Source organism: Leopardus geoffroyi, chromosome A3 (genome assembly GCF_018350155.1).
Source record: "Leopardus geoffroyi isolate Oge1 chromosome A3, O.geoffroyi_Oge1_pat1.0, whole genome shotgun sequence".
Taxonomy (NCBI): domain Eukaryota; kingdom Metazoa; phylum Chordata; class Mammalia; order Carnivora; family Felidae; genus Leopardus; species Leopardus geoffroyi.
In genome coordinates this window covers 105135094-105159081 of record NC_059336.1, presented here as the reverse complement: position 1 = coordinate 105159081, position 23988 = coordinate 105135094, and the positions used below count along the sequence as shown (strand labels likewise).

At 46.1% G+C, this 23988-nt stretch overlaps 1 protein-coding gene across 1 annotated transcript in view; it reads left to right on the top strand.

The window, feature by feature from the left end:
- The first annotated feature begins 7011 nt into the window (after positions 1 to 7011).
- SNRNP200 (small nuclear ribonucleoprotein U5 subunit 200) overlaps positions 7012 to 23988 on the top strand; it is a 28751-nt gene continuing 11774 nt past the window's right edge. Inside the window, exons 1-24 of the mRNA XM_045446988.1 lie at positions 7012 to 7213; positions 7736 to 7899; positions 9758 to 9929; positions 10649 to 10841; positions 11340 to 11395; positions 12988 to 13086; positions 13456 to 13608; positions 13718 to 13817; positions 14003 to 14139; positions 14729 to 14812; positions 15163 to 15336; positions 15635 to 15772; positions 15981 to 16136; positions 16670 to 16840; positions 18341 to 18534; positions 18738 to 18861; positions 20090 to 20239; positions 20482 to 20592; positions 21138 to 21269; positions 21451 to 21639; positions 22207 to 22404; positions 22809 to 22961; positions 23075 to 23155; positions 23429 to 23512. Of these exons, the coding sequence (XP_045302944.1) occupies positions 7169 to 7213; positions 7736 to 7899; positions 9758 to 9929; positions 10649 to 10841; positions 11340 to 11395; positions 12988 to 13086; positions 13456 to 13608; positions 13718 to 13817; positions 14003 to 14139; positions 14729 to 14812; positions 15163 to 15336; positions 15635 to 15772; positions 15981 to 16136; positions 16670 to 16840; positions 18341 to 18534; positions 18738 to 18861; positions 20090 to 20239; positions 20482 to 20592; positions 21138 to 21269; positions 21451 to 21639; positions 22207 to 22404; positions 22809 to 22961; positions 23075 to 23155; positions 23429 to 23512 (3258 nt within the window). The 5' untranslated portion in view covers positions 7012 to 7168. The remainder of the gene's footprint in view (positions 7214 to 7735; positions 7900 to 9757; positions 9930 to 10648; positions 10842 to 11339; positions 11396 to 12987; positions 13087 to 13455; positions 13609 to 13717; positions 13818 to 14002; positions 14140 to 14728; positions 14813 to 15162; positions 15337 to 15634; positions 15773 to 15980; positions 16137 to 16669; positions 16841 to 18340; positions 18535 to 18737; positions 18862 to 20089; positions 20240 to 20481; positions 20593 to 21137; positions 21270 to 21450; positions 21640 to 22206; positions 22405 to 22808; positions 22962 to 23074; positions 23156 to 23428; positions 23513 to 23988) is intronic.

The following is a 23988-nucleotide window of genomic DNA, read 5'->3' as shown; positions in this document are numbered from 1 at the left end:
GATGTGGAGTGAGGGGTGTGCAGTGTGGCAGGTGCTACTGAGACCGAAGGATAAAACAGAAGCAATGTCCCCGAATTGGAGTAAAAATGTCAATGGCTGGAAAAGAAAGGAGAGGACTTGGGAGGGTCGCCAGGTAGGTCCCACATATGACAATTCGGGGGCCCAGAAAGAACAGAGGAAATCTTTTTTTTTAATTTTTTTTTATTTTTATTTTTTTCAGACAGAGAGAGACAGAGAATGAGCAGGGGAGGGGCAGAGAGAGAGGGAGACACAGAATCCGAAGCGGGCTCCAGGCTCTGAGCTGTCAGCACAGAGCCCGACGCGGGGCTCGAACTCACGAACGGTGAGATCATGACGTGAGCCAAAGTCGGTCGCCCAACCGACGGAGCCACCCAGGCACCCCATGGGTCATGCGATGTTTAAAAAACAACAGAACAACCCTCACACGTACCCCTTTCCAAGAAGCTGTACTGGTCCGCACCAAGATCCTGCTAGGTGCCCAAGTGCCCTGAACCCCATGCTTCCAGGCCTCCTTTGTGGCCTTGCCCACTCACTGCCTGGCGTGGCCCCATAGATGCTCAGGGGAGTTGAGGCCAGCCTCTGATGCAGACATTCTGCTTTGACCTTCTGATGCCTCCATCTATTGGGACCAGATTGCCCTTTCTTTGCACAGTGGGGTATGGTGTTTGCTACTCATTTTCTTAAAACTGAGCAATACGTTGTTGAGAGATCCTACGTAACTAGTAAGACTACGAAGAAAAGCAAGAGAATGGCTAATATAAAAGTCAGGGAAGGGGTTACCTCTGGTGGAGAGAGAGGGAGAGGAGCACGTGGAGAGGAGCCCCAAGTGGCTTCTGAGGTACCAGTGTGATGGGGCACACTGGTATGCTTTCATTGCCCATCTCCTCAGCACATGGGTCTTTGGCAGGAATCAGCATTCCAAGCCTTCTTCACTCAGCCTGCCCTTTGCTGCTGGTGTCTGTCCCTGGGAAGAGCTTGCACTTGGCGATCCTCCTCATCCTGGGCCTAGTCACAAGCGCCTGGCAAGTACTGCGTCCGTGCTGAAGGCCAAGGTGCTTCAGGAAAAAGTGACTGGGGCTTGGGATCTGGCTTTCGTCCCAACCAGCAGTCCGGGGCTTGGAGAGATTAATGGGCACGGACTTAGAGCTGCCAAGATGAAAGAAAATCAGGGCCCAGAGAGGAAGATGGGCAAGAATGCAGCAACGTGCAGTGCAGGTATGTTCTGTATCTCCCTTTATCCCTCTCATTCATTCATTCATTCATTTTTTTTTCATTCATTCATTTTTAAGTTTATGTAAGTAATCTCTACACCCAGCGTGGGGCTTGGATTCACAGCCCTGAGATCAAGAGCTGCATGCTCTTCTGACTGAGCCAGCCAGGCCTCCCCGTGCTTTCTTTTAAAAGAAACTTCTGGGGGCGCCTGGGTGGCGCAGTCGGTTAAGCGTCCGACTTCAGCCAGGTCACGATCTCGCGGTCTGTGAGTTCGAGCCCCGCGTCAGGCTCTGGGCTGATGGCTCAGAGCCTGGAGCCTGTTTCCGATTCTGTGTCTCCCTCTCTCTCTGCCCCTCCCCTGTTCATGCTCTGTCTCTCTCTGTCCCAAAAATAAATAAACGTTGAAAAAAAAAAATTTAAAAGAAACTTCTGCTCTGCAATGGGAATTGGAGGGACTGGGATGGTAGGGAAGGGAAAGCCTAGCAGAGGTACTGCCCAGTACAAGCAGGAGAGTCAGCTTTGCTACGCGAGTCTGTCCTCCATCTGTGGCAGAAGGCAGTCCTCAAAAGTGCAGGCCACCAGCCGCCTCGTTAGGAATGGATCCATCACAGAACCAGTATGAGCCACGCCTTGACATATGACGACTGCCTATGTTTATATATAGTTAGGACATCATTTCATTTCTGAACAAGCAACCTGCGCATCACATATGTTCTCAGGAAGCCCTGCAAATAAGTCACCTGGTGAGGTCACACGCTTGGCCTGACAACGTGGCCCCAAACACAGAACATTCTGGTACAGCCACCCAACCTACAACCGTGCTACTGGATGCACCTGATCCTGGCAAACTGTTATCTTCTTTGTGGGGGGGCTAGAGTCTAGGAAAGAGCCGACAGTCATTCGGAACCAAGTCTGCTGTGTGGCAGGGCCATCAGGTAAGACCATTTATAGCAAAGCAAGGATATGACAAAAAAATGAGACCATTCGCCAGTGTTCGAGTCACAAACTGCCTCCAAACACAAAGTACTTCATAAATGCTTTTGAGAAATGCAGCTATGTTGGACAACACTTGATCCTTTCTACTTCCTGCTGGAGTTCTAGGTGCCCAGCAAGCCTACGGTAGGTAAGACGATCTCCGTTCCACAAGTGATGCCTAAGATTGCACAGCTGGTAAGGGGGGATGCTGGGATTTGAACCCCAGCAGTCTGACACAAGAGTCCATGCTTTTAATCACCATATCAAACTGCCTCTTGATTAATGCGAGGGCATTGCTTCCTAAGGTGAAGACCTGGAAAGACAGCTAATCCTGTTGAGAAACATACGCCAGATAAATTAATTAGAAAATAAATTATGTTGGGGCGCCTGGGTGGCGCAGTCGGTTAAGCGTCCGACTTCAGCCAGGTCACGATCTCGTGGTCCGTGAGTTCGAGCCCCGCGTCGGGCTCTGGGCTGATGGCTCAGAGCCTGGAGCCTGTTTCCGATTCTGTGTCTCCCTCTCTCTCTGCCCCTCCCCCGTTCATGCTCTGTCTCTCTCTGTCCCCAAAATAAATAAACGTTGAAAAAAAAAAATTAAAAAAAAAAAAAAAAAAGAAAATAAATTATGTTACTACATGGTTAAATCTTACATGCAACTGCATATAATATCTGTCTTGTTGCTGGTACAGCCCTGGAACCTAGCGTGGTGAATGGCACATAGGACACAATAAAATTTTGCTGAATGAAGAAGTGAATGAATGGAGTAGTTCAAAAGTGTGCATTCAAAAGTGTTCTAGGCACATGAGATTTACTGAATCCCTTCTCCACATAGGACACTGTGTTTACTGGAGTCGTTTAATTTAGCCTCACTCAAACCCTATAATGTGAATGTTCAATCCTGGGTCAGGAGGCATTTCACTACCTAATACGCAAGTTACCGGGAGCTTTTGGGCAACCCAGCACTCCTCTTTCCCAGCCCAAGAGTTCAGGCAACCTAACAGCCTCCAGGATACACCAAAGACAATCACCAAGTGCCTTTGAATTTCACTCGCATTTCTAACATTTCATTACCCCTGCTGGTGTAACCCCCATCAGGCACACCTAACCTCTTGCTCTGCCTTCTTCAATGGCCTCCCAGCTCTACTCCCTGTCTCTGGTCTCCCCTACATCCCACTCTCCCACCTACACATTGCCTAGTACTGTGAGAATGACCTTCCTCATACCCAGCTCTGTGAGGAAGCCCCTGTGCAGAGGGTCTGGAATGAGACAGGCTGGCTTTGAGGCAGGTGAGGCCAGGCAAGTCAGTTATCTTCCCTGGACCTCGATTTCTTCATTGGTAAAATGGGGGAAATAAATATATCTAATAGGGCTGTATGGGGATTAAATGAGACCACATATGCTAAAGTGGCACTTTACAAGTGCTTGCCACATGATACACGGTAGGGGTGTTTTTGCTTTTTTTTTTTTTTTTGTTTGTTTGTTTGCTTAATCTAAATGTTAGTCTCTCTAATCAAACACCTGCTATACAGATGCAAAAACAAACATAACCCTCCCAAACTGGAAATCTGTATGGCTTCCTATCGTCTCCAAGAATAAAGAAAAAGCTCTTTACAATGGCATTATTTTTTCAAGAGATTCTGAATTACATCTATCCAAATTATTACACTGTTTCATTCCTCACATTTGGACTTCATTCATCTGAATTGTTCTTAACAGTTCCTAGAATATGTCCCTGTCTTCCTACCTTCCTACTTTTGCTGCTTCTGTATGCCCTTCAAATCTCCCCCACTCCCTGCCGCTACTGAAATCCTAGCCGTCCTTTACAGCTGCAAATTCTTGCTCATTCTCTCCAATCAGAAGGGACTTCTCTGATTTCTCACAACGCCCCCTTGTGACACTGACTGCAGTCAGCTTTTTTTTTTTTTTTTTTTTTTCTTTTTTTCTTCTGAGATGGAAGTTGATTGGATACACTGCAAGGGAGCAGTGGGCAGGAGAGCAAAGGAGAGACTGTCTGCCAGGAGGCAGTGTTTGAGGGGGCTTTAGTTACGAGGGGGAAAGGTGAGGAGGTATGGGAGCATATGGACTTTTCCTTTTCTGGTACTTTATGCTAGGCTTTTTAATTGCAGTTACCGGTACATTTCATTTGTCCTGCAAGACTATGTAACTTCTCAAAGGTTCTAACTGCATCATTTTTCTCTGAGTCCCTAACAGTGCTCACAAAGTTTAGCGCACATGTAGTATTTGAGAGGTTAACTAAATGAAATAACAGATCTTAAGGTACATAAAATGCAGGGCCCAGGAGCCTGGGTAACCCCATGTCCAGGCCTGGTGCTAGGGAGTAGTGAATTCTGAATCTCTGCAGAGAGGCAGCACAGTGGGGCACATATAGACTGGAAGACAGTTAAAGCTGAGCCCAATTTGGTAACGAACATCCCCCACAAGGGTCTGTGCATGTCAGGGTGCTCCTGGGTCCTTCAGCTTTCTGGGGATAATCCTGTTAAAAATTTAAAAAAAAAAAAACACCTTCACTGAGGGGTGCCTGGGTGGCTCAAATGGTTGATTGTCTGACTTCGGCTCAGGTCATGATCTCACAGTAGGTGAGTTTGAGCCCTGCGTTGGGCTCTGTGCTGACAACTCAGAGCCTGGAGTTTGCTTCAGATTCTGTGTCTCTCTTTCTCTCTGCCCCTCCCCCACTCACACACACACACACACACACACACTCTCAAATAAATGTTAAAACAAACAAACAAACAGACAGACACCTTCACTGAGGGGCACCTGGGTGGCTCAGTCTGTTAAGCGTCTAACTCTTGGTTTTGGCTCAGGTCATGATCTCATGGTTCATGAGTTCAAGCCCCGCATCAGGATTCTTGAGGATGGTGTGGAACCTGCTTGGGATTCTCTCTCTCCTTCTCTCTCTCTGCCTCTCCCCTGCTCACTCTGTCTCTCAAAATAAATAAAAACTTAAAAAATGCAAAGCAGAATCCTTGAAATAGCAGCTTCTTTTGTGTCAGGTGGGTGACCCACAGGGTGGCCATAGAACAAAAGTCAGTCTTTAGGATTCAGATTTAAATAACCTTCAGTAAGCCCTCACCTTGATACATTCACTGGTGCTTTTAAACACACTACCTGATTTAATCACAACACTCATATGAGGAAAGTTTAATTGCCTCAATTTTAAGGATGACAAAATGAGGCTCACCCAGACAGACCAGGTAGCTACCTCAAAGTCACAATGCCACTGAGGAGCAGAGCTGCAGCAAGGACTTGACTGTCCCCTGGAAGTTAGACAAACAAAAATGTGGGCAGGGCTGCAAGCTACATGCAGAGCAGTGGGGGGGGGGGGGGGGGGGGGCATGCGTATCCTCTAAGGACAGCAAGTTGCTGACTAGCACTGGGCATGCAGGCCATGTAGGAATGTGGGTCTCATGTGGCCAGTATTCTGATTTCTCCATAGATGTTAAAAACCCAGATTTTTCATGAACCATCCCAATTTTTAAGTAAGGAGCCAACAGAGAGCCAAACAAAATACCCCTGCAGGGCAAATTTGGCCCAGGAGGCTGCTATAGAGGATGAATGCCTTTTGCTTAATACCCATCTTCCCTTTCATTTCTCTTTCAAAAGCAAACAGACTCTAAGTGAGATAACCATTCAGTTATTAGTTGCCATTCCACAGGCGAGAACTGGTTCATTGTGGGTAGGAAGGCAGGAGTCCCTCCTGGCCCTGGAGCTTTGCCCTTGAGGAAGGAATTAAGTCACTGACTTCAAGGAGCTGTTCCTACCAAAAGGGCAGCTACCTTCACAATGTTCCTTGGGCTCTGCAAAAGAATGAGACAAGCATTTAGGAGCAAATAGAAGGCCCCAGCAGATCCAGAAGGAGGATCTTGTAGGCAAGCATGGGTTTTAGGTGGGATGGGTGGAGGACAATTCTTCCAATCGTTAAAAACATAATTGAAACCCAAAGGGAAGATACCAGTAATTCACACGCGCGCGCGCACACACAATTTTTTTTAACGTTTATTATTGAGTGACAGAGCGTGAGTAGGGGAGGAGCAGAGAGAGAGGGAGACGCAGAATGTGAAGCAGGCTCCAGGCTGAGCTGTCAGCACAGAGCCCGACGCGGGGCTTGAACTCACGAGCTGTGAGATCATGACCTCAGCCGAAGTCAGACTCTTAACCGACTGAGCCACCCAGACGCCACACACACACACTTTTTTTTTTTTTTTAATTTTTTTTTCAACGTTTATTTTATTTATTTTTGGGACAGAGAGAGACAGGGCATGAACGGGGGAGGGGCAGAGAGAGAGGGAGACACAGAATCGGAAACAGGCTCCAGGCTCCGAGCCATCAGCCCAGAGCCTGACGCGGGGCTCGAACTCACGGACCGCGAGATCGTGACCTGGCTGAAGTCGGACGCTTAACCGACTGCGCCACCCAGGCGCCCCACACACACACTCTTAAACCGCTCGCTGGGTGCTTCAGTTTCCTCAACCAGAAAAGGAGCTAATTAGGCCCTTCTTGCCAGTACAGCTTCCAAGAGAGTGGCCAGAGTCAGGAAGAAGTGCGTAGAAAAGTTCTTGGGTTAGGCAGGCGTACGTTTCGCGGTGATGTGAGGAGGCCGAAGGCCGCAGCCCGAGGCGGGAAGCCTACGGTGGATGGGGGGGAGGGGTCTTAAGTCCCAAGGGGTGGCTGGAACCGGAGTCTGGGGGTTCCGGGATTCACCGCCCCGATTGCGCCGGCCACGCCCAGAAGGCCGCGCCGGTAAGCGACACACTCTCTCCGGAGACACGCCCCACCCATACTTCCGGCGCGCGACCCGGAAGCGGAAAGGAGCCTGTCTCTGTGCCTGTCCTGTGCGTCAGTCCTGCGTCGCTGGGGCCGGGCGGGAGAGGAAAGCGACTGCGTTTCGTGAAGTGCGGTGAGGGGAGCTGAGCACTGAGACCCCCCGGCAGCCGCGGCCATGGCGGATGTGACCGCCCGTAGCCTGCAGTACGAGTACAAGGCGGTGCGTGTGGGCTCGGGGGAGGGCCCGGGCTAGGGAGCCTAGTGGGGAGCGGGAGGCAAGTCAGAAGGCCTGCAGGTGAACCACGAAAGCGGAGAGGAAATCAGACCCGGGCTGAGGTGGGGGGGGAGGGGGGGTACAGGATGACACGAATAGCCCCACTAGGGTCTAGGGCGGGTGTTATGGGCTAAGAATTCCGCTAGGAGTGTTTGTTCCCTGTCCCCTCAGCGCTATACCCGCCCCCGTTTATTTCCCCCACCCAGCGAACCCAACGCTTTTCCCAGAGGTGGATTATTACGGGCTGTGTTAGGCACGAGGGTCGTTCCACTGATTTGATCGCTCTTTCCTCCCGCGCAGTCACATGGCGCTCTTTCATCTTAAGGAAAACCTCTTATTCCCACTGTGCGTGTCGGCACTCAGTTGCTCCAGTTCTTACTAATTTTGATATCATCAAAATTGTATTCCTGTGATACAACAAGTGGCCTTACTGGTGGCAGAGCTTTGATAGTATTCTGATGTTTTCAGAACTCGAATCTTGTCCTCCAAGCTGACCGCTCTCTCATTGATCGGACCCGCCGGGATGAACCCACAGGAGAGGTGCTGTCCCTGGTTGGGAAGCTGGAGGGCACCCGGATGGGAGATAAAGCTCAACGGACCAAACCACAGATGCAGGAGGAAAGAAGAGCCAAGTGAGTACCAGGGAGAAAATGATTTCTCTTCAGATCCAGAGTCCATCTTTGCTTGAGCATTTGACCAACTTTTTTGCTGAAATGTTTGGTGCAAGATGAGACATGGGGGCATTCAAACAACTTAGTGAAGGTAAAAATGGAACGTGAGACTTAAAAGGGTCTTTGGCCTCAATAACCATACCTGAAGTGAGAAAACTTTTAGATCTTTTTCTAACGTGTGTTTCTGGTCCATAGAGGGATCTTAATTTTCTCCACGATATTTTCAGGACCCTTGCTATTCTCTGTCTCAGTAACTCCTTTTCTTCCATTATGAACTTCCCACCCTTACTTCTTTCTTTTGCTGTTGACCACTTCCTACTTTTGTTGTTATAGATTAACGCTCAAGCATCCATAGTAAGAAAGACAGGTTTTTTGTTTCGTTTTGGGTTTTGTTGTGTGTGTTTTTGTTTTTGTTTTTGTTTTTAACTTTTGAGGGGATATATATATAGAGAGAGAGAGAGCGAGCATGTGCATGTGTGTGCGCAAGCGGGGGAAGAGCAGAGAGAATGGGAGACAGGATCTGAAGTGGGCTGTCCACTGATAGCATAGAGCCCGACGTGGGGCTCAAACTCACAAACTGCGAGATCATGGCCTGAGCCAAAGTCGGGTGATTAACCCACTGAGTCACCTGGGCACCCTGGGGGATATATTTCAAAACTTAAAAATCATTGAACTTTACCTCATCTTTATGTTTTTTTTTGTTTGTTTTTTTATTTTTGAGAGAGAGAGGGAGAGAGAGAGAGAGACAAAGTGAGCAGGGAAGGGGCAGAGAGAGAGAGGGAGACACAGGTCCGAGGCAGGTTCCAGGCTCTGAGCTGTCAGCACAGAGCCAGACACAAGGCTCGAACTCACAAACCGGAAGATCATGACCTGAGCTAAAATCAGACGCCCAACCGACTGAGCTGCCCAGGCACCCCTCATCCTTGTGTTTTGAAATCTCTGATCATCTCTGTCTCTTTTTCCTCTTCAATGATGAAACCTCAGTAATTCAGAGGCCCAGTTTTGATTAGTTATGTTTGTTTGTTTGTTTGTTTGTTTTAAGATTTAATTTTTGGGGTGCTTGGGTGGCTCAGTCAGTTAAGCCTTTGACTCTTGATTTCGGCTCAGGTCATGACCTCAAGGTTTCGTGAGTTTGAGCCCCGCATTGGGCTCCATGCTGATGGCATGGAGTCTGCTTGGGATTCTCTCTCTGTCCCTCCCCTGCTCATGCGTGCTCTCTTGCTCTCTTTAAAAAAAAAAAATTAAAAAAAATATTTTATTTTTAAGTAATCTTTACACCCAACATGGGGCTCTAACCCACAACCCCATGATCATGAGTTGCGTGCTCTCTACCGACTGAGCCAGCCAGGCACCCCTTGATTATTTACATTTGAAGTGAATAAATACATCATGGTTTCTTTACCTTGCAGAGTATGGCTTCCTTTACAGATTTGTTATAATTTGTTGAGAATTAATGGTAGTAGATTCCTTTGGATCCTCAGTTTCTCTGGCCAGAAAAAGAAAATGTGTCTGAGGTGTGGCAAGTTGAAATTCGATTGTAGTGTTACGCCAACAACCCAAAAAGGGTTGTCCTTTTTCAAGTGAGTGAGGAGGCTGTCTCATTGCAACATTTAGTGTGTTTAGTGAGAGAATAACAGAGGATTCCCTTCTTGTTACTTTTTCCGCATAAACATGGCCAAGTGGGAATCATTTGCTGAGGTATAGGTTCATATTTTTAAACGTTACCTGTGTGCCATGAAGCTGAGGAGAGGAGGATAGGCTTGATTTACTTTTGTCTTTGTGGGGAGATTCTACCTCTTCAATATCATGTGTTCGTTAGGCGAAGAAAGCGTGATGAGGACCGACATGACATTAACAAGATGAAGGGTTATACTCTGCTCTCGGAGGGCATCGATGAGATGGTGGGCATCATCTATAAGCCCAAGACTAAAGAGACCCGGGAGACCTATGAGGTGCTACTCAGCTTCATCCAAGCTGCCCTTGGGGACCAGGTGAGGAAGCCAGAGGGTGAAACCATGTTTTTGGAGAGGGAGAGAATTGCAACTGGGAAGTGTCAGAAGAACCTTGACTGTGGATTTTTCTTTGTGGACGATAGCAGTTTGTGGAAGTGGCTAATACTTACTGAGCACTTGGCTTTGTGTGGAATAGCACTTTACGTGTTTTCTCTTTTTCAGTCCTCTATGACATCAGCTCTATGACTAGGCCCTGTTAATATTTATTTTTCATTTTACAGGCGAGAGATACAAGGCAAAGAATAGTTAAGTAATATTCCTACATGATAGAGGTGTAGTATTTTTGCAGGGCCACCATAGGAGCCCGGATATTCTATATCTGAAATTTGTGCTCTTGAGCATTATATATGTGTGATTAGTTTAGGGGTCTTTATGCATCTCAGAGGCTCTGGTGAGGATAAAGAATTACCAAAAAGTTTGGTGGGCTAGAGGAACATTGAGGAGCGCCTCTGCCACCTGTAGAAATGTGCCAGACTTGTGGAATCTGGGTCCTACTTCTTAAGACCACCTACCTAATCTTTTTAAAAACAGATGGGTCTTCCTTCGGTTGTGGCATTTTTTTATCAGTAGTGATGAAAGTAGTCAGAATCTGATAGGCAAGGTTTAAAGAGGCATGGCTGTTCACATCCTGTTGTCACATGAAGCTGGTCGGTGATGTTCTAGATCTTGTTCTAAAATTTTTTTTTTTTTGCCTCTAGCCACGTGATATCCTTTGTGGGGCAGCTGATGAAGTTCTAGCTGTTCTAAAGAATGAAAAGCTTCGGGACAAGGAAAGGAGAAAGGAGATTGACCTGCTGTTGGGTCAGACAGATGATACCAGATACCATGTGCTAGTGAACTTGGGCAAAAAGATCACAGACTACGGTGGAGACAAGGAAATCCAGAATATGGGTAACTGAGTTCTTTATGTCCTTATCTTATTAAATGATTGCTTTTGACTTCTAAACTTGATTTTCTAGCCTTAGTCATTAAAACCTTTGCATGTGTCAGTGAGTTCTCGTAACCTCTTTGGTGTTTTAAGAGTTGTGATGTTTGAAGAGTTGTGATTGGTGAATCAGAATCCCTAGATACAGCAGCCATTTCTTACTCTTAAGACCCTTTTGTATAGAACCTGGGGGAAAACTTGGGCAGAGCCTGTGTGGGGGCAGGAGTGGCACGTTCGGGTGGTTGAGCAGGCGATGCAGGGCCATATCCAGAACTGGCAGGTTGGAGAAGGCCTCAGAGGTGGCAATGTGGATGGCTCTCTCACATTAAGTGTCTTAGTCTGTGGGTCCTGAGACTATAGATCTATGCTGAGGACAGGCAAGGCAGGCAGTTGGGGAGGAATTAGCTCCAAAGTGCCTCATTACACTAATTCACTATTCTTCTTCTTACTTCTTACCATTGCAGATGACAACATTGATGAGACGTATGGTGTGAATGTTCAGTTTGAGTCTGATGAGGAGGTGAGTGATAAAGCAAATGGATGCAGTCTGTTTTTATTTTTTGAAATTGTTAAGGTGAGGGGACCACTTCTGGCATAAAGAAGCTTCCTAACTGAAGCCAGATAAATTTTACGGTGTTTGTTTTATGGGTGTCTAACTCAGGCATAAATATTATGTTGCTAAGAATTTGCTGCGGTTGTCTTTAGGGATTTATAAAGCACATTTGAACTTATAAATGTAAGCATATAATAATTTGTTTTTTTTTTAATTTTTTACTTTTGTTTTATAAATTTTTTTTTTTAACATTTTATTTATTTTTGAGACAGAGACAGAGCATGAGCAGGGGAGGGATAGAGAGAGAGGGAGACACAGAATCTGAAGCAGGCTCCAGGCTCTGAGCTGTCAGCACAGAACCTGATGTGGGGCTCAACTCACAAACTGCGAGATCATGACCTGAACCGAAGTCGGACGCTTAACCGACTGAGCCACCCAGGCGCCCCTGTTTATTTATTTTTGAGAGAGAGAAATGGTGTGAATGGGAGAGGGACAGAGAGAGAGAGAGAGGGAGACACAGAATCCGAAGCAGGCTCCAGGCTCTGAGCTGTAGGCACAGAGCCTGACGCGGGGCTCGAACTCACAAACTGTGAGATCATGACCTGAGCCGAAATCGGACACTCAACTGACTGAGCCACCCAGGTGCCCCTAAACATATAATAATTTAAAATAAATTATGTGGATTAGCAAAAAGACAAAAAGTACAGCATGCACCTCCATTGAGGGCATACATCACCATGTTTTAATGCATTTTGATTTATTGTGATAATTTTCCAATTTTCAGTACTGTGTCCTGCCGTTTAAAAAAAAATTTTTTTTAATGCTTATTTATTTTTAAGAGAGAGAGAGAGACGAATGGGGGTGGGGGGCAGAGAAAGAGGGAGACACAGAATCTGAAGCAGGCTCCAGACTTCGAGCCTCAGCACAGCGCTTGACATGGGGCCTGAATCCATGGGCTGTGAGATCATGACCTGAGCCGAAGTTGGACGCCCAACCAACTGAACCACCCTGGTGCTCCTGTGCCAGTTTTAAAAGAATGCACTTTTGCCCAAGAGCACAGGCATATTTTGTATACGTTTGTTAAAGTAACAATTGCAGCAGCCACTGAGATTTACCACCTAATCAGAATTTCTTGGGGGCGCCTGGGTGGCTTAGTCATTTAAGCGTCCGACTTTGGTTCAGGTCATGATCTCATGGTTCGTGAGTTTGAGCCCTGCATTGGGCTTCTCACTGGTGGTGTGGAGCCTGCTTGGGATTCTATTTTTTCCTCTCTCTGCCTCTCTGTCTTGCAAAAAATAAATTTAAGGGAGTTTAGTAAACTAAGAGGAGAAGCAGAAGAGAGAGTAGAAGCATCTAATGAATCCATGTAATGAGGTCATCCAATTAAATGTACTGTGGAGTAAGACTGACCCTGGCTCCAGTAAGCTATTGGTTACCTCCCCCTTCCCCCAACCATTGCTCTAACCATGGATCCAATTTTAAGTGATTGAGGGGAGAAGTTCTGTGGTGATGCCAGAGTCACTTCCAAATCATGAGTTGGGGTTGGGCTGTTTCTGTAGGAAGGTGATGAAGATGTGTATGGGGAAGTTCGAGAAGAGGCATCTGATGATGACATGGAAGGGGATGAGGCCGTGGTGCGCTGCACCCTTTCAGCTAATGTAAGTACGGTTTGTTTTTGCCTATTGCTGCAAGGTCAGGGGATTTCTGGGTGTAGCATTTGTTTCTCATATGTAGGTCCTGTTATATATTATTTACCGAGCTACCCTTTTATAGGAGCTGTAATAACATGCAGTGTCTTGATTTTCTTAAGACTTCAGTCACTCATTCTCCTTTCCAAAGGCATGTGTTGATGAAATCTTAGTTTGGTATGCTCCTGAGCTCAATGTAGCAGAGTTTTTTTTTCCTTCTGGAAAGTCCTCAAAGGATCGTAGGCTATGGGTGGCAGGTAGAACTTTGTTGTAGGATGATGAGAAAGCCGTTGGTGCAGACAGACATGGTGTGAGCTAAGTGCCTGGTTACTTTTGTAGCTTGTAGCGTCGGGGGAACTGATGAGTTCTAAGAAGAAGGATTTGCATCCTCGGGATATTGATGCGTTTTGGCTACAGCGGCAGCTCAGTCGCTTCTATGATGATGCCATTGTGTCACAGAAGAAGGCAGATGAAGTGTTGGAGATTTTGAAGGTACAGCCAAGACGTTGTTTTGTGTTCATTGTATGTATCTTAGCAGATGGGACGGTGGATGGAGGCAGATGGCTGCGTCCTTAATCATGGTGTTACCTTCTCTCTGCAGACGGCCAGTGATGATCGGGAATGTGAGAACCAGCTGGTTCTGCTCCTTGGTTTCAACACTTTTGATTTTATTAAAGTGTTGCGACAGCACAGGATGATGAGTGAGTATATAGTGGTCTCTTCTGGAGCATATACGTGGTGTGTGTGCATGTGTGATGGAGGCTTTGTTAATTTTCATAGCTTCAGTGCTTCTTTCATTTAGTTTGCTTTCTCCCCCAAGGTTGAAGGTTAATTTTACCTTACCCCCTTCTTCTCACCTTCCCTTTCTTCCTTTTGCTGTTGGCAGTTTTATACTGCACCTTACTGGCCAGTGCACAGAGTGAAGCGGAAAAGGAAAGGATCATGGGAAAGATGGAAGCTGATCCAGAGCTCTCCAAGTTCCTCTACCAGCTCCATGAGACCGAGAAGGAGGATCTGATCCGGGTAAGGGCTGGGTTGGTTTATCTGTCTGATTCCGGAGCTAGACTGTTTGATTTGGAAAGGAGACCACATTTAGAAGATTGTAGCATAGAGCTGAATTCCTATTAGAAAAGGGAATTGAAGAAGTAATTTCTCTGAATTCTTTGAGGTTTGTCACTGGTGTAGATTAAAATCTACACATTGACATTGGTGTGGTCAAGAGACTGTTGACTTCCCGTGGTCTTCACCAGCACCATGGACGGTTCACTGTTTGTTTACACAATAAATCATGGTATCTACTGAAAATGCTGGGACAGAACACATGTGTTGGCTGAACACAGAACCCACGCTTCTACCTTTAGGGATAGCCCTTGATGCTGAATTGCTGAGTGTCTACTTTTGAAATCCCTGTGCTGTGCATTGTCCCTTTAAAGCTGTTTGCTTTCATAATTCTGGTGGTCCCTGTGGCAAATGTCTGAACATAAAGGGCCATCTTTCTGTTTGGAGACTTACTGGTCAGCACCTATGAATCAGGCTTCGCTAAGCAGGGATTGGAAGGGACCAGAACCTACAACGGTGAATAATTGTTACTTTATATCTTTCCCTGTCACAGGAGGAAAGGTCTCGGAGAGAGCGAGTACGACAGTCCCGAATGGACACAGACTTGGAAACCATGGATCTGGACCAGGGTGGAGAGGTAAGTATCGGGTCATTTCTTTCTTTTTTTTTTTTTTTTTTTTATTTTTATTTATTTTTGGGACAGAGAGAGACAGAGCATGAACAGGGGAGGGGCAGAGAGAGAGGGAGACACAGAATCGGAAACAGGCTCCAAGCTCCGAGCCATCAGCCCAGAGCCTGACGCGGGGCTCGAACTCACGGACCACGAGATCGTGACCTGGCTGAAGTCGGACGCTTAACCGACTGTGCCACCCAGGCGCCCCAATATCGGGTCATTTCTAAGGCTATGCCGGATGGAAAACTTAGTTGTTCACCTTGTTCACTGTGTGTTTTTTGTTTTGTTTTGTTTTTTTACCCCCATCTTCCCAGGCACTGGCTCCGCGTCAGGTTCTGGACTTGGAGGACCTGGTTTTTACCCAGGGGAGCCACTTCATGGCCAATAAACGTTGTCAGCTTCCTGATGGGTCCTTCCGTCGCCAGCGCAAGGGCTATGAAGAGGTGCATGTGCCTGCTCTGAAGCCCAAGCCCTTTGGTTCAGAAGAAGTGAGTGAATTATTTTTCTCAGTTTTCTGCTCAGTTCATCTCCCTTCCAGTTGGGATTTCAACCCATTGGCCAAAATGTGGCCTTGTGTCATAGATAGTTTGTCCCAGACATGGAAGTTGCTTCAGAGTTTCCCGTTTTGATTTTGAGTCCAGGGGACAATATTGAATTTCTCATCTGGCCTTCAGTGCAGAGTTATTCAGGGAGGGCGCCAGGAAATACAATCCTGGCCATCCCGCAAAAACAGCCTGCTCAAGGGTGCTGCCAGTGTGTGACATGCATGGCATTTCTTCCTTCTAGCAACTGCTTCCAGTGGAGAAGCTGCCGAAGTATGCCCAGGCTGGATTTGAGGGCTTCAAAACACTGAATCGGATCCAGAGTAAACTCTACCGTGCTGCTCTGGAAACAGATGAGAATCTGCTGCTGTGCGCCCCTACTGTAAGCACTGCCCTGGCTGCTTTGTTCCTGTGGGAAGTGGTGTATGTTTTTGGTGGCAGGATGGTTCGTCTTCACCCAAATCCTCTGCCAGTTCTTTTTTCTTTGATGGAAGAGATGTCCTAGGAGGTGCTCTGGTGTCTGTTTTGCTGATAAGCTCGTAGAAGTGAGGACAGGTAAACAGGCCTTCTCATCCTTGACTCTGTCTTAGGGTGCGGGTAAGACCAACGTGGCCCTGATGTGTATGCTCCGAGAGATAGGGAAACACATTAACATGGATGGCACTATCAACGTGGATGACTTCAAGATCATCTACATTGCTCCTATGAGATCTCTGGTGCAGGAGATGGTGGGCAGTTTCGGAAAGGTAAGGGGTAGAAAGGTATTGGGAACAGGTCTAGTGCATCACTGCTTATACTGGGGCATCTCTGGAATGTCTTGTATGGTGTTTTTCTTCCACTTCAAGGTGGAGCTTGACCCAGGGTCTGAGTATTTCTGAAGCAAGAGTATCCTGGGCTTGTCTTGGACTTTTGCGAGGATTTAGCATCTTTCTGTTACTGTCTCTGAGTCAGTTTTCTGCTGTTATCATTTACATTACTGAAGAATTTATGAAATGCTCTTAGGATATGGTTGACATTAGACCTAGCGGTGTTATTCCAGGTCCTGTTGTCTACAAGTTTCCATTTCCCCCTCTTTGTGCAGACATCCCAGAAATTCTTTGCTTCATTTGCCTGAGTGTAAACTTGGGTTTATTTTAGAAATATGTGTTTGTGTTCATATGATATTTCCCTGTTGGGTTGATACCTCCTTCCAGTACCCTACATTCAGACTTCCCAGATAAAGTGTGGTGGCAAGGCCCCCTTCAAGCATTCTTGCCTGACATGCCTCTCCTCCACCTAGCGCTTGGCGACGTATGGCATCACTGTTGCAGAACTGACTGGTGACCACCAGCTGTGCAAGGAGGAGATCAGCGCCACTCAGATCATCGTCTGCACCCCCGAGAAGTGGGACATCATTACCCGCAAGGGTGGGGAGCGCACCTACACACAGCTCGTGCGGCTCATCATTCTGGTGAGCAGGGAGTACTTGAGCACGTAGAGACCAGGCCTGGTCGAGGAGGGTTTGCTGAATTTTAACGCTGTTTCTTCAGTGCTTTCCTCTAGTCACTAGCCTTTATAATGACAGCTGTTGTCAGTGTTGCTGTTACCGTTAAATGAGAATCTGCCCCTAAGTGAAAGATTTCTGAGGCGGTGCATGGTGTTTGCCATGTTGTTCTTTATGTGTTTTTTTGTGTCTGAAATGTTTTGGAATAAATGTAAACAGACAAAACTAATTGTGTCCTCCTCCCAGGAGGGCTTTATAAATAAATAATCCATTCTCAAGGGGAATGAGGAAGAAATCAGGATATTGTGTTCCAAATGTACAGAGAGCACCCAGAGAAGAATGACCTTGAGTCTGGTTGTAGTTTCTTTAAGTTGTCTGGGAAAGCAGAAAGGAGACCTCACATGTTGATTTTCAGCATTCTAGAGCAGGGCTTGGCAGTCTGGCTACTGGATTTTGTTTTATCAGAGTACAGTCATACCCATTTATTTACATATTGTTACAGCTGCTTTTGTGCTTTAGTGACAGAATTGAGTACAGTTGGCTCTTGAACAACACAGGCTTGAACTGCAGGTCCGCTTTCATGATGATTTTTTTCGGTAAATACAGTACTGGACTATAAATGTATTTTTTCTTTATGATTCTAATAACATTTTCTTTAGTTTACAGTATCGTAAGAATACAGTATAGAAAACATGTACAAGATATGTGTTAATCAACTGTTTATGTTATTGGTAAGGCTTCTGGCAAACAGTAGGCTCTCAGTAGTTAAGTTCTGGGGGAGTCAAAAGTTGTAAGTGGATTCTCGACTGTGTGGAGCATCCGTAACCCCTGCACTGTACAAGGGTCAGCTCTGTTTGTAACAGAGACTGTATGGCCCACAAGCTTAAAATCCTGATTGGCCCTTTGTGAAGTTTGCCAGCCCCTGCTTTAGTGCTACTCAAAGTCTTGTTAGAAGTGCACTCCCTGACCTCATCCCACATCTACTGAAACATAATCTGCATTTTAGTAAGATTCTCTGCTACATGCTGACATTCAAGAAGCACTGCCTTAGGCTATGTGAACTCATTATTTGATGCATATCTTTTGCAAGCACAGAGTAGTAAGAATGACTGCCCAGGGGTGAAGCCTTATTTGATATAAATAAAGTTTGCTGAGAAGCTTCATTTTTAGTAAAGAAATTAATCTTTGAGTGAAGTTATAATGAACTCGTTTACCTGAAGTATCAGATTTTCTTGCCATAAAGCATTAGGTTTCAGTAAACTAGCAAAGCAGCTTGGTGGTCAGAGCATGTTATTTTCCTGGGGTATTTCGTAGTGAGTATTGTCTCACCTTTTGGGTTTCTCTTGCTTGGGATCCCTTTTCTTCTTTATTTGGCATGGTAGGTATGTACTACAGGATAGGTCTGTTGGGAAAGAGGACTACATTTTTCTAGCCCTACAGGTAATTGGCCACCCCCTCATTCCTTAGGATGAGATCCATCTTCTCCATGACGACAGAGGTCCTGTCTTGGAAGCTTTGGTGGCCAGGGCCATCCGAAACATTGAGATGACCCAAGAGGATGTCCGACTCATCGGTCTTAGTGCCACCCTCCCCAACTATGAAGATGTGGCTACCTTTCTGCGTGTAGATCCTGCCAAGGGCCTCTTTTACTTTGACAACAGGTACAAGAAAGACTGGGAGAAGATTAGGGTGACCTTCCTGATGCCCTGCCCTTTTTCAAGGAGCTCTTTTGGATTGGGTATTAGACGGATTTTGGGTTTTGATGTGGTGTGAATCCAGGAAAGAATGTCCTTTCCATTGAAAACAACTGTGTTTCCTCAATATTTTGTGCCAAAAACCTCATTTATCTAATTTGAATTTCTAGCTTCCGCCCAGTGCCTCTGGAACAGACTTATGTGGGTATCACAGAGAAAAAAGCTATCAAGCGTTTCCAGATCATGAATGAAATAGTCTATGAGAAAATCATGGAACATGCTGGAAAAAATCAGGTCTATCTATGGTTTCCTATTAAACTCTGTTCTTTTGCATTTTTGACTTCTATAAAGAGAAAAGACACAAGACAAATCACCAATATTAGGAATGAAATTGGATGTTAACATAGAACCTGTAGCCATTGAAAGGATAATAAAGGATTATTGTGAATAACTTTACATGTACATTTGACAACCTAGAAAAAATAAGGGGTCTGTTCCTCAAAAATTACTAACTACCAAAACTCAGCCTTGATGAAAAAGATAACCTGAATAGTTTCATAACCTTTAAGGAAATTGAATTTGTAATTTAAAAACTCCCAAAAAAGAAATCTCAGGTGTGGGTAATCCGTCTGTCTCTCTACATTAACAAGGGTCCTTCCATAAAAGATTTGGCTGGCTTACAGTGAAAATAAAGTTGAAAACTAAAAACTAGTAAAAAAGGACATTTTACTAGAAAATACATATTTTTTTAATTAAACACCATTTGGTCACATTAACCAAGACAAAAACCAAGCGAAAGTGGCAGGGTGTGTATATTTTTTTATCTGTTAAAAAAAGCCTATGAATCTAGATGAAGAGACCAATCTTTTCTTCCTTTTTAAGTGTATTTATTTTAAGAGAGTGGAGAGAGAAAGGATCCCAAGCTGGCTCTGCGCTGCCAGTATGGGGCTTGAACTCACAAAATTGAGTTCATGACCCGAGCTGAAATGAAACTGAGTTGGATGCTTAACCAACTAAGCCACTTAGGTGCCCCAAGACAAATCTTTTCTTGGCACTAAATACTTGGAGAACTTTATTTCCTACCAAATGGTACTAGTCTATACTGAGACTTCCTAAGTCCTTTTACAAAGGCTAGTGCCTATCATTGAATACAGTATATGAGCTGTTACTTTGCAGGCACATTCTTCAGGTGACTTAGAATCCTGTCAGGTGCCTGAACACAGATTTATTATTGGGAGTTCTGAATTTGCATCTATATTCTACTTAAATATGGTTTTAAAGATAGGATGCTAAGAGTTAGCTTAGTTTCCCAGCTACAGGACTCTGCCACTGTACTTTGTACTTTATTCACACAGGGTCTTAGGCGCTTCTGAATCAGTATACCTTCCTGCCATTGCTCTTCTCGGGGTTTCTGGCCTCATAACAGTGTAGCCTCTGCTTCCTGGTGCTGGCGCCATGGGGCCAGAGGAGTGACAGTGGTAGCTGCGTCTCTTGACTGTGGCAAACTGTGGTTTCTCCTTAGGTGCTGGTGTTTGTCCACTCCCGGAAGGAGACTGGGAAGACAGCCAGGGCCATCCGGGACATGTGCCTAGAGAAGGACACTCTGGGTCTGTTTCTGAGAGAGGGCTCAGCCTCCACAGAAGTCCTTCGGACGGAAGCTGAGCAGTGCAAGGTGAGGAGAGACAGGCCCGGTTCTCTTGTTTCCTACCTGGTAACTGGTTCAATCCGAGGTTGTCCAGACAGTCCTCAACTGCATCCTGGTGCTGTTGTTTCACACAGGTGAAGGTTGATTGTCTGGGTCTGGTTCTGTGGAATAGGTAAGGGGCACGGTCTCGCGGGAAGAGATCTACTTAGTCTCCGTGGAGTTCCCACAGCGAGGCTCACCTCCTCACCTGTTTTTTTTCTGTTCCACAGAACCTGGAGCTGAAGGATCTTCTGCCATATGGCTTTGCTATTCATCATGCAGGCATGACCAGAGTTGACCGGACACTTGTAGAGGATCTTTTTGCTGATAAACACATTCAGGTGAGCGTGGGCAAAGTGTAGGCATCAGAAGACCTCAGGTGTCAGATGCCATGTTTGCACCCAGTACCTTATGGTAAACCAGGTTAGAGGGTTGTGGCAGGTATGGTAGATAGAATTTTGGCCACCTCTCCCAGCTCTTCCCCTACTGCATCAGGGAAGATGAGTGATTTTAGGAAAGCGTTTGAGAAGCATAACAAAGGAAGCGTGTCAGTGACTCCAGATGTCACCAAGCAGGGCCTCGTAAGGTTAGGACCTCGTATGTTCTCTCTCTCAGGGTGTATTGTTAATTGTCTGGTAACTTTAAGTTGATTAATGTTAGTCTACAGTTTTACCTCTTAAGTATCTCGAGAACTGTGGAATGTTAATTATTGAATAGACGAGGAACCAAGGGACTCCTTTCCTCTTTATTCCATTGTTACCTTGACAAGTGTGGGACCCACCTCAGTCCTGCTAGAAGCTCTAAGGCCAGTTTCTAAGAGAACTTGGGGATACTAACCCTGTGGTGGTAATGTCTTTTCTTTATTACCTTGGCTTTGCTTCTATAGGTTTTAGTTTCCACAGCAACTCTGGCTTGGGGTGTGAATCTCCCCGCACATACAGTCATCATCAAAGGCACCCAGGTGTACAGTCCAGAGAAGGGACGTTGGACAGAACTGGGGGCACTGGACATTCTGCAGGTATAGAGCCTTTGAGGTTATTTTCAGTGGGGGAAGGTATCCTGTGTATAAAATTTATGCAAAGAGGCCAAAAAGGTGGCAGATGGAAGGTGGGGTTCTGTAAAGTAGAAGTCTGGGAACAAAACCGTAGGCTCTGTGGCCATAGCTCTTTTAAAAGGTTTGCAACCTGTTTCTGACCTAGATGCTGGGACGTGCTGGAAGACCCCAGTATGACACCAAGGGCGAAGGCATACTCATCACGTCTCATGGGGAGCTACAGTACTACCTGTCCCTCCTCAATCAGCAACTTCCTATCGAGAGCCAGATGGTATCAAAGTTGCCTGACATGCTCAATGCGGAAATCGTGCTGGGGAATGTCCAGAATGCCAAGGTAGGGAAGGGCTCTGCCCATCACGCGTCTTGCCTTCTCCAGAGAAGCCAAGATACCAGGGTGGGATGGTCTCCATTGTGGTGTTGTGGACCACCAGCGCGTAGGGGCTTCCAACCCTGTGCCCCACATCTTCAATGTAAGCAGTCTCTCTGAAGCTTGTCAGCTCTGTGGCTGACAATTCCCGTTGTTACCAAGATCTCAGAAAGAACTCTGTCGTTCTAATAAGATACTAGAAACCTTCAGAAGACAACATACATTCTTCTAGTTGGGAATTAATTTCTCTCTTTTTTTAAAAAATATTTTGAGAGAGAGTATGTGCATGCGAGCAGGGGAGGGGCCGAGAGAGAGGGAGAGAGAGAATCTGCACTGCGTGGAGACAGCGTGGAGCCCAACTTGGGGCTCCTTCCCACAAACTGTAAGATCATGACCTGAGCCAAAATCAAGAGTCAGACACTTAACCGACTGACTCACTCAGGCGTCCTTAGAATTAATTTCTAAGTGATCTCTGGGAGCTTTTCATTTGGACATAATTTCTCCATGCTCAGACCAGCGGGTTTTCTCTTGTAGGATGCGGTAAACTGGCTTGGATATGCCTATCTGTATATCCGAATGCTCCGATCCCCAACCCTCTATGGCATCTCTCATGATGACCTCAAGGGAGATCCCCTGCTGGACCAGCGCCGACTGGATCTGGTTCATACTGCTGCCTTGATGCTGGATAAGAACAATCTGGTCAAGTATGACAAGAAGACAGGCAATTTCCAGGTGAGTGGGTTGAGGGATTGAGCCACAGGTCTCAGTAAAAGTGGTGATCTCAGGCAATTTTTTAAATTGTTTTCTTGATTTGAGCACTGCCTGTGTAGTTGCCCATTGTGTAGAAGAACAGGTGGGATTAGACTGTGCCCTTTGAATCTAGGAACCTCTAAAATGGTATAGTAGAACCTGAGGGTGCCTGCTTTCTGTCACTTGAGTCAAAGTAGCTCATTCACCTGTCTTTTCTGTGTGGGCATCAGTTCACCATAGGTCAGTTTGTTGTGCCATCTTTCTTCATGTGCTTGGGCCAGACACTCTTGTTGCTGTGAGTTCCTCCAGTGGGCACCTGTTGTCTACAGTGAGAGGTTGCCACTTGTTAACGATCGCCGTTGGATTGAGTCTTCCTCCCTTCATAGGTGACAGAACTGGGCCGTATAGCCAGCCACTACTACATCACCAATGACACAGTACAGACCTACAACCAGCTGCTGAAGCCCACCCTAAGTGAAATTGAGCTTTTCAGAGTCTTCTCGTTGTCTTCAGAGTTCAAGAACATCACTGTGAGAGAGGTGAGTCCACACAGCGTATTGGGACAGATGGTTGGTACTCAATGCTGAGTCGCTGGATGGGTTCTCTCCTTAGTCACCTGGCTTTTCCTTGACCGGTTCCCTTCTTGTGGCAGGAGGAGAAGCTGGAGCTGCAGAAGTTGTTGGAGAGGGTGCCCATCCCTGTAAAGGAGAGCATTGAGGAACCCAGTGCAAAGGTGAGCTCACTCCTCTGCTTGGCATAAGGATTGGATGGTTTTGTAAAAAGTGAACCTTGAATCTACGTTCATGTGTGATGACTTGCTCAGTTTTCCTGGTTTTTGCATCCTTTCCACATGTTCTTTATGTGGAGTAGCAGTTATTTAACGCCTATAAAGCGGGAGCTGTGGATCCAATTCGGCATGATCCATGGATCCTAGAGCAGAAGTGTGATTCACCTTCTTGCACCATCAATGACTGGCCATCTTCTTGCTGACCTTGCTTTTTTCCAGATCAATGTGCTTCTCCAAGCCTTCATCTCACAGCTGAAATTGGAGGGCTTTGCGCTGATGGCAGACATGGTGTATGTCACGCAGGTGAGAGCGCAGTTGTGCTGCCAGGAGAAGAGGCCTAAACAGTTCCAGTCCCTTGTGCTATTGTGTGTCTTGGAAAAAACAGGCTGACGCTAGTGAGGAGGGGAGAAGGCCAAGTTTTGTTCTAGTTGGCTTGTTGATTATGTGCATATGGCATAGCCACTCTGTGTCGCTGATCTGGAGCGTGAGGAGAGGTAGGGCCTTAAGAGAGAGTGCTGGGCAGGTTCCATAGGGAGAGCCACAAGACATAATGTCTGCTTCCCTACAGAGAGTGACTTTCCACTACGGCTAGGCTTATCTGTAAATCCAGAAATGGCAAAAGGTTCTATTAGCTACAGTTCGTCTTTACCTTTGAGGGCAAGTCATTAGCATCCTTGCTTTTGCTAGAACCCTGAGTGCTAAATGAGCCGAACCTTAAAATTGCAATGGATATTAGGTTAAGATGTTGTACAGTAAGCTCGAGCTGCCCTTTTCTAACT